Source organism: Hippoglossus hippoglossus, chromosome 5 (genome assembly GCF_009819705.1).
Source record: "Hippoglossus hippoglossus isolate fHipHip1 chromosome 5, fHipHip1.pri, whole genome shotgun sequence".
Taxonomy (NCBI): domain Eukaryota; kingdom Metazoa; phylum Chordata; class Actinopteri; order Pleuronectiformes; family Pleuronectidae; genus Hippoglossus; species Hippoglossus hippoglossus.
This window is the reverse complement of record NC_047155.1, coordinates 23579622-23589186: the sequence shown is the minus strand read 5'-3', so window position 1 is coordinate 23589186 and position 9565 is coordinate 23579622. Positions and strand designations below refer to the sequence as shown.

At 41.9% G+C, this 9565-nt stretch overlaps 1 protein-coding gene across 2 annotated transcripts; it reads right to left on the bottom strand.

Annotated features, from left to right (window-relative positions):
* Positions 1-497: 497 nt before the first annotated feature.
* mon1a (MON1 secretory trafficking family member A) lies at positions 498-9528 on the bottom strand. 2 transcript variants are annotated; one of them, XM_034585622.1, is made up of 6 exons: positions 9297-9528; positions 8615-8775; positions 4254-4643; positions 2827-3592; positions 2559-2706; positions 498-1527 (listed from the first exon to the last, which is right to left on the bottom strand). In XM_034585622.1, the coding sequence occupies exons 2-6, from the start codon at positions 8736-8738 to the stop codon at positions 1387-1389; spliced, it is 1569 nt and encodes a 522-aa protein (XP_034441513.1). In that variant the 5' UTR covers positions 8739-8775; positions 9297-9528; the 3' UTR covers positions 498-1386. The 2 variants fall into 2 exon arrangements, with proteins under 2 accessions (XP_034441513.1, XP_034441514.1); XM_034585623.1 differs by having other exon boundaries at positions 8615-8767; positions 9298-9528.
* Positions 9529-9565: the final 37 nt, after the last annotated feature.

Genomic DNA, 9565 nt, shown 5'->3' with positions numbered 1-9565 from the left:
TGGAGAGAGAAAAACTCCCCTTTACCTGTAAGAAACCTGGAGCAGAATCAGCACCAGTTATGAATAATAATAATAATAATAATAATAATAATAATAATAATAGCAAAAACAATCAATATAATAATAGTAATGATGATTATTTTTGAATAAGCTGCATGAGTTTTTTTCCCCCCCCTGTCCTCACTTACACTGTTTGTATCATGTAAGTGTACAGCGAATTTATGTTTAGCCAACAGACCAGTTCGGGCCTGTCTCCACAAATATGACACTCATAAATCACACAGGGGGAAAAAATCCATAAACACAGGTACAACCAAAATGTAGAATGTAGAACAATAAAAATAGGCTAAAATAATAAATGTATTATTACACTGAGGGACCACAGGGTTATAAAAACAGGCACCTTTACAACTATTACGCAAACTACTATAGGACTACTACAAAGTTCTCTTAAGGTAATGGTACAGTCTATGTTAAGAATCAAGCACAACAAACAGTCTGATCAGGAGTCTGTTTTATTACATATCATTAATTTAATAATATAATCATCATCACTGAGACGTGCCGCAGCAATAAGCCTGATCTGTTACAACCTTATATTGACAATGACCATTAGTTAAGGTATGATTCAAGGAGGCAGATGTGGCAATGTTAGATTTCTTAAGCAGAGTCCATAAAATATAATGACGCTTCATTATATAAGCAGAAAAAAATTACAAACCACACAAAACGTCTATGATAAATTCCTTAAACCTTAAGGAAAATGCAAATGGCCACTGGATAGATTCAAATTACACTGACATGTTAATAGAAACATAATGACAGCAGTAAAACAAGTTATAGACTCATGAACACATTTCATCAGAGTGCTTTTTGCATAAAGAAAGTGCATAGAGGTTAAAATGACAATGGGCCTTACAGTTATTAGTCATCATGTAGAGTGAAAACACAGAAAAAACAGGAATGTTATCAACCATATTTGAACAAAATGTCCTGTAATAATACATTGTACTGCAGGTATTGGAAATACAGATTTGATTTTTAAGAGTTAATATCTTTAAAAATCTGAGTGGCAAAATAGGTCTGTTCCAGTAAAAGAATCATTTATGAAACTATTTGATGATGCTGAGGCTACTTTCATCTGTTGTCACAATCCAAATCAAAATGTATAAAAATCGAGCTAGCTAAAATACAGCTTTAATTTATCTCCATTACGCGATCTACATAACCTGTGAATTCCGTCTGAGGAACACAGTAGCCAGAGATGAATTACTTTGACAATAATACAGTATGTGGATGCTGGACTACTACTACTCCATCCATAGTTGTTGGTCAGCGTTCAGGGCAAAGCCTTGCGGTCCAGGAGGTCAGTCGGCAGCAAAGGGCTCAGTAAGTGAGAGGAGTCAGAATGAAGAGGCGATCCTCTTCCTTCCTGATCCACTTCAGCAGTTTGTTGACAGCAGACACCGCCAGGGCCTTGGTCCCCAGCGGACTGAAGCAGAGGTAGAGCTCGAAGCCGCTCGTCACCTGCACAAAAGACGAGAGGAAAAGACTTGGGGTATCATGAAGCCATTCAAATCTCAGTGGTTGCTTTGGCTCAATTTCAGTATGAAAAACAAAAAAAAGGAAAACTGGCCTGACTCATTTTATTTTACATATACAAAGTGCTGTTCTCATAAAAGCATATTCAGCGTACAGTTGAACTTTATAACAGTAATATTGCAAAATAATGGGTATAAATCATTTCTTCATCTCTGGTGAAGAACGTGGGAAAAAAGGGGAAAAAATGCAATTTCTTTGATTTCTTTGATTTCTTTTCAATTAGTTTTCAATGATTTGGTCCAGACTTTTTCTTGAGTTTGCCTCACACAACAACAAAGCAGCGGGAAATTCTCATGCTCATATTTTTTTATAACACAGAAATCTCTGGAGGAGGGTGGGGTGAGGGGTGGTGCAGCAGGCAGAGGCAGGATGTCACATATTAATTCTGCTGTGGAGATCGCGTGATGTTGATTTGACACGATTTATCATCGCAAACTGTCTTGACATCTTTGGCGGTGTCTTCTGTTGGTATGGCACCGCTTTTTCATAGAGTCATAGATCTCTTTCTCTTTGTTTTCTTTTTTTCATCATCTCCTGCTGTGTTCACACATCGGCTCCTGCGGACCTACGGCGGACTTTATACTGGGCAGCCAGGCGGAGAAAGTCTGCAGAAACTTTGCAGGCTCTCACTCGGACAACTGCATTCACACAGACAGGCCCTGCGGGGAAACTCCGGAGGCTGTGCATGTCTGAAAGCTGCTTATGAGGCGCTGACAACTGCATACATCGTTTGGATGAGAAGTTGTTATTTCTTTCACAGCATTTTTTGATAATGACCAAATTTATTGATAAGAATATGATGAGGATACACAACGTTGAGATGCTCTGATAAATGCCAGTGTGTTTCGTAATGTCAAATCATGTGCAATGTGAGATTTGGGAGAAAATTGGTGCATAGCGTTTTGTGAAAAGAGTTCTGAAAAACTGAAAAAACATCACATGTCACAATGTCTTACCCATGCCAGCAGGTTCTCAGTTTCACCACAGCGGTAGAAGGAACAGAGTGGTCTTGTTGGATGGTGCAAGCAGCTGTGAAGGTCCTGGTACAAACCCATCAGCCTTTCCTGTTCTTCATCAGACTGGTACACCACAGGAAACTCAGGACTAGAGGAAGAGGAGGAAGAGTATAGCGCTAAGGGCAACACCTGAAGATTTGCACGAATACAGATTTCCACTCAAACAGAAGTTTAACCATTAAATTAATTCCACAGACACCCTACCCACCTGGTGTACAGCCCCGAACTCTTTGATTTGTACAGGAAGTGCCTGAGCTCTGGGATGCCGACCTGTGCCACAGAATAACTGGGAGATTTAAGCGCCTCCTTCAGAGCCTGGTAGGCACTGCGCTTACTTAACCTCTCCAGGAACCGCTTCTTGCAGTCAGACATATTAAAAAAGTCCTCTCTGTCTGTTGACACCAAGATGAGGCAGAGCTCGGATGCAGGCTCCAGGTATGAAATGTGAGCGTGGAAAAATCCAGCAGTGTTAAACTTTGGCAGGCAGATGGGCGTCCAACCTTCACCCTCCCGGAAGGAGGAGGAGGAGCCGACTAGGTTGAAGACCAGGTGCAAGTCTATGTGGTGGAGGAACTGGTCCTTTTTTCTTATCAGCGTAACCAGCTGGTCGCCCGCCAGCAGGATGGAGAACACTAGGTTTGTGGCTTTGGCGGCCTGCAGGCTCGATGACACCACATCCCTGGCAGAGGCGGCCAGAGGCAGGCAGGTGACAGCGCTGAGCAACAGGCCGGGGTCCCGGTCCAGCCGATGCAGCAGGTTGTCAGTGAGATACTCGGAGCCAGCCAGCAGGCGGCGCAGGTCGTAGTTCTGCTTGTGTTTGAAGATGTGGTTGAGCTGAGTGAGCGTGAGCAGGCTGACGATCTGGTAATAGATGTACTGCAGCTCCCGCAGCAGCTCCTTGTCTGACTGGCATGTCCGATACACGCCCACCAGGACCAGGGGGCTCTTGCTGAGGAAAACCACTTTACAGCCATCTGACACAAACAGATTTCATTAAATGCATTTTAGACCCATTTGTTTTACATATGAAATGTACCATATGGCAAAGCCTAAGGCTACAATCACACTACTACATTTTCCTTTGAAAACACGTCGACTCGGCTACGGTTACGCCTGGCGTCCACACTACTTCGGAGTTAGAGCTGCTAAACCGCAGATGTTTAGAAATGCTGCTGGCCTCGTTTTAGTTTGAAAACTACATTAGTAGTTAGTCTGGATGGGCAGAAACAGAGATGTTTGAAAACAATGACGTAGACACTTACAACCGCTTGCTGTTTGGGTCTTTTTGGTCATGACGTAGCCTTCGCTGATTCACCACGCTCCTATCTGACCCCTTCGAGGAGAAAACAATCCCGTATTACCAGTGTAGAACGCAACATGGATAATCAATTACAAGAGTTGCGTACCCTTTTGTCTCTGCTAACAGCTGTTGTGCAGTTAAATTCAGCATTCTACAATAATACAACTGCTTACATGTGTAGGAGACGTGCCCAGTGTACGTGTTCGTTTTCAGACGTCTTAGTAGGAACGGGGACTAAAACTGATACGGAACCAAAACAATCACGTGGACAGGGATTGTTTTAGATAGATTTTCAAACGAAAACATAGTAGTATGGATGTAGCCTATATTCTGACCTGCATGGATGGAGCGGATGATGTTCTTCTCAGCTTCTACGACGGACACAAGGGCCATCATCACCCCCACGGTGCTGGACAGAGCCTCCTCTGTGCCGTAGCGGGTGTAGATCGGCTTTCCAGCATCGCTCAGCACAAACACGTGTTTTCTGTGGCTCCTCCACGCCTCACTGGAAACATCCTCCTCCTTAGACCTGCTCTCCAATGGACTGGCATTGTTGGGTGGCTCCTCTATGTTTTCTTCCCCCACCAGCACCTTGAGCTCCTCCTCTGCATGCTCTCCTTCTGATTTGTCAAGTTCGTCGTCCCTGCGAGCGTCCTTCTCAACCTCTGCATTCAGATCCTCGAAAGACTGTGCGTGGACGAACATTGCACTCTTCTGACCGGCGCCTGCATCGATGTAGTGATAAAAGATGGTCATATGTTTGTCAGTATGATGCATGGATGTAAAATGAATGAACGATTAAGCATATAAAACCAAAGGTCTGTTGGAGGAAGTTTTTTGTGCTTCTTATCTTTTGGCCTTTTCCGAGGAAAGCTCATAAAAGTAAAAACTAACGCTTGAAAGTCCTTTTATGTAAATTCATTTTAAATTCGATAGAACTAGATTTGTATTTGGATCTGCACCAAATAGCACACACTTCTAGTCTTCTAAATAAGTCAGATTTGTTTCATCAAGATCCACAATTTATTTCCTGAGAAATCAACGAAAATGTGGAAAAACATGCAACTTTAAAGAAAGTGAAAAAAAAATCCTGGATCCTTATATCAGGTTTTGGTTTCTGTCCAGTAGTCCTTGCATAATCCTGCTGACAAACAAATGCACATGAAAACATAACATCCTTGGTGGCAGTAAGAAAAGAAAATACCTCAAGTGTGAACACTAACTGGTTGGACTGGCAAATAATTGCCCCACCTCCACTGAGATCACCACACAAAACCACCTCTGGGTGACACAGTCAGGAACGGAGAAACTGTTGGCCTGGCTGATAAAGCTGGCACATGAAATCTTACATTGTACCTTGTTTTGCTTTGCAAGATACTATTTTATACTATGAAACTAAAAAAGTAAAGTAAATTCATCTGTTTGTTTTTTTTAACACTGACTGTTACCACCCGTCCAGAGTCCGCCACAACACCCCTTTGATTTGGTCTTGAATTAACATTTTATTAGAGGCAAAAAAAAAAGAGCACAGTCCTTTTCTACAAATGCCATTTTTCAGAGCAGCCACAGAAATGAATGACATCTGGTCATGACTTATTTAATTTAGAGAAAGAGAAGAATAGAACCACTGTGATAGAAAGTAAGATAACTTGGCCTTAAATGTCCTATTCGTGTCCAGATTGAAACGTGCAAACACAGAAAATGTTACACCATTCTCCTGTCAGAGTTGGATTTGTTGGCGCTGGATAAGACAGAAGTGAGCTGCTGTCGACAGGCTGTTAAAAAAAACACCAACCTCCCTCTTCAGACGTCAGTCAGTAGATGTCTTTTATCACAGCTCTTGCAAGAGATTGCGAGAAGACGAGTTCCTAGTTGATTGTTGGTATGACGAAGCTTTAAAAATGTTTTGAAATCAACAGCTCTTGGAATCTGTTCAGTATTTTGTCTCCTGATTGACTTGTGACTATTTGGTTTTCAAAGACTTGCTCAGTATCTGAATTTCTGATAAGAATTGAGAGCATTTCTTCTGCAACAAAAAAGAGTGATATGAAATTGGGCAGTCTTGTTTAAGATCTTAAATCCTAGTGGAAGAGACAAATAACCAAACATGTTAATTTGAAATACACATCATAATCACAGCCTTACACAGTTGTTGAACTGCAACTCAACATTCACACTGTGATGTATAGATTTTCCTTTTGATTGAGCATTTCAGAAGCAGATTTCAACCTTTCAAACATCAAAATGTTCAAGTGCTTCAGGACCTTTATGCTTATATTCAACTTTTTTCAAATATTTATACTTTTTAGAAACGTTTTCTGCATTTTTTTCTCTGGTTCAGATGAATGGTGATGGAAGGTGTTCAATTCTTTAAAAACCTTCGATCTTGGCTTTTCACATCACACATTTTCAGCTTGTTTCAGCAGAACACCTCAGCAACCCAGCATTTTCAGCAGAAAATTATATTTTTTATCTCACAGAGCCCAAAACTAAAGATGCATTCTGACGCTCGGTCTATTCATAAAGTCAAAAATTCCAGAGTTTATCACAAGACCACTGACCTAAAACTGACGACAATATGGCCGTTTGAGTGACATGCAGATTAAAAAAGACATTATTGTTGTGATTTCCTTACACAAACAGGATGTTTATATTCATGCTGTCTCTCTCTCTCTCTCACACACATTCAGTACTAACACTAATTTTGCATGGTTGTAACAAAGCAAAATGGAAAACTTTTTCGACACTGTTTTATCATGAGATTAAAAACAAGTCATTGTGGTTTATGTGCCCATTTGTTGCCTAGCAACTATTGGTCGACAGGATGTCTACTCATGGAACACCATTCACCACCATGAGGGAAGTTGATTACTCTCATACTGTAAGCATGCACGCTCTTGGAATGATATATTGAAAACCAACATAACTGCAGACACTGACCACTGCAAAGATTTTCTGTTCATTTTTTTTTTTTTTTTTTTTTTAAATCGTGGTGGATTCAAGCAGCAATCATAGATGCTACATTTTGTAGTGTAGTGCCATCTATTCTTTAGTTTTAGTTTTGCATCAATGACACTTTGCAGAAGAGTTATTACTTAGGGTTGATGACGGTGGATCTTATCCATGGCCTGATGCATGATCAGCTCACTCAGAAGGACACTGGCGTACTGTAAACGTTACCCTCGTGTACTGTACACATGTTGGACGTTTTGTGATATAATCCCATGAGACAAAAGAAAAAAATGACATGAATCAATTAATTTCATTCATTTGCTTTTCCAAGTCAAGACATCCACACAGACCTGAAACAAAAGAGGTGGTCTACTTCCTGACAAACGTTAGCAGGAGAGTCTATCACCTGCAGCAGATTGGCAGCAGTGATGTGGGGGGGGGGGGGGGGGGGGGGCCTGATGGGAGTGTTTCAGGACATGTGACCAGGGCCTGTTTCAGGAAGACCAGGGAGATGACACTGAGGGTTTCTGGTTCTCTGATGAGGACAATGTTGTTGAGAAGGTTCACTGTTTCCACAACAACAAGCCTCAAATCAAGGGACAAGAAACTGTACCAACACCATTTTTCTTCGCCCTCTACACCTCTGAATTCTGCCTGGACTCTGCTCTGTGTGCCGTACAGAGGTGCTCGGATGACCTTGTTTACAGAGACTTAATGGAAAACTCCGAAGGATGGTGCAACCGCAACAACTTTCAACTCAATATTGGAAAATCTGACAAAAAGCTTGTGGTGGACATTCAGTAAAACAAGAGGTCCCCGTGCTGCTTCAAGAGGCGAGAGAGTGGAGACAAGTTGCTAGGGCTGCAACTCAACAACAAACTGGACACCACTGAGGCCCTCTACAGGAAAATACAGATTGTGCATTCACACTGACTGGGGAAATTATCGTGAAGGCCATCTCAAGTCGGAAAAACAACTTCGGAAAGCAAAAATGTTTGTTCACTAGTTGCTGATGTCATCACCTATAAATCAATTTACACAATTTTACAGTCAGTTACGCATAGTAGCTTTTATTATGAACTCGTCAAATGTTAGTTTTGTCACTTGCAAACTGCATGTCCACCTCTCACAAGGGCCTAACTTGCACGTTTTGAAAAAATGATATGCCTGTCACACCCCATCCTTTGTCTTTGCTCTGTTTTTATGCAAATATTTGAAAGAAGTGTCAGTATTGTTGAAACGCTGTGCGCCCAACAAGCAGGTTTGAAAGGCCAGCTCCACCACAAAGAGGAAGCAGCGAGATCCGCCATCCGCCATCAGACTCGGGGGGGAAAAACACCATAGCACCCAGAACCTACAGCCTCCCCTGGCTGAGATTCACAACCACACAATACTTTAACTATCACCACCACAGTATATGGACATTAATATACAAGCAGACACTGCAAGAGGCTGGAGTAACTTTAACAGCCTGCCACACAGTACAGAGCATCACATGACCTCACATCATCTTAGACCATAAATTGCTGTGCATTCTGTGCTTTAAAAGCAGAACAGAAGAACTTGTTAGCTTATACATGTATTATACACACATGAACATATATATTGCACATGCATATACACACAAAACTATTTTATTGTGCATTGCAGAATGTGTGATGCATGGGTAAGTTTCTTTCTTTGATTCAATTTTCTTTTAACTGCTGTGTCAAACTGAATTCCCCCTATATGAATGCCGCCTCACCTGGTTCAGTTCCTTCCACCAGACCTGGAGTGGGGCTTTCCGCCCTCTCAGTGCGGAGGCGCTCCACAGGAGCCAGGGAGCCATTCTCCCAGGATGCACTCGCCCTTGGGGCTTCACCATCCATCACTGCTGCTGCTTATGGCAGAGACACACACCTGGCAGGACAGACAGACAGAGAGCTGTAGGGTCAAAGGTCAACAACTTCACGACTGAGGCTGGGATTAAAAGTCAAACTGGTTGCAGTATTGGTGCTGTTATGAATCAATCAAAGTTGGTGGTCCACGGCACTAACCCTCTGTATTTTCAGACAAGTTGCAGAACTGAAGCTGATGAGTCTCTTTACTAGTGACTGCTGAGAAACTAAACCAGTAAACATAAGAGCTTCCTGTGAGAGTTACACCTTTTCTCCTTCACACTAAAATGTTTCTATTGTACTTCACGCTTTTGGATTTCATGTTTACACCCTCTGTCTTTTTTATAAATCATATAACGATCCTTGTTTCACCCCCTTCAGTCTCAGACACGTCCAGACATGCAGATACAGAACTTTAGAAGCAGCCACTTTAAATGCTAGCTCTAGCACAAAGTCAACAGTATATAAAGCTATCAAGCTAGCTGTGTGTCTGCTTTAACCACCCTCGTCTTCACACGGAACCCCTGATAAATTATTGTAAAGTGTTTACCTTTCATTTCCGGTCCTGTCTACATTAGGTTGGGGAGCTCCACGTTACCGCAGCTAGCTAACTAGCACAGACACAAGAGTGAAGCACTTTACTAGCTAGTCAACGTCAGGTCGGAAGGAGGAATTGTGGGATATGAAGTTCTCTTCCAGAAGATCTCTTTCGATATGGGGGGTGAACGGGCTCATTTGGTTGGAATTAAATAAAATTCATTCTAAAGGTAATTTCATCTTTCATGTGCTGTTAGATTAACCAAAGTTCCTTATTTGAT

Coding starts and splice junctions, on each gene's coding strand:
- mon1a (XM_034585622.1), bottom strand. CDS start 8,738: ATGGATGGTGAAGCCCCAAGGGCGAGTGCATCCTGGGAGAATGGCTCC. Junction 3,593..4,253: donor CATCCGCTCCATCCATGCAG/GTCAGAATATAG, acceptor TGTTTGTGTCAG/ATGGCTGTAAAGTGGTTTTC. Junction 1,528..2,558: donor CTGAGAACCTGCTGGCATGG/GTAAGACATTGT, acceptor TCTTTTGTGCAG/GTGACGAGCGGCTTCGAGCT.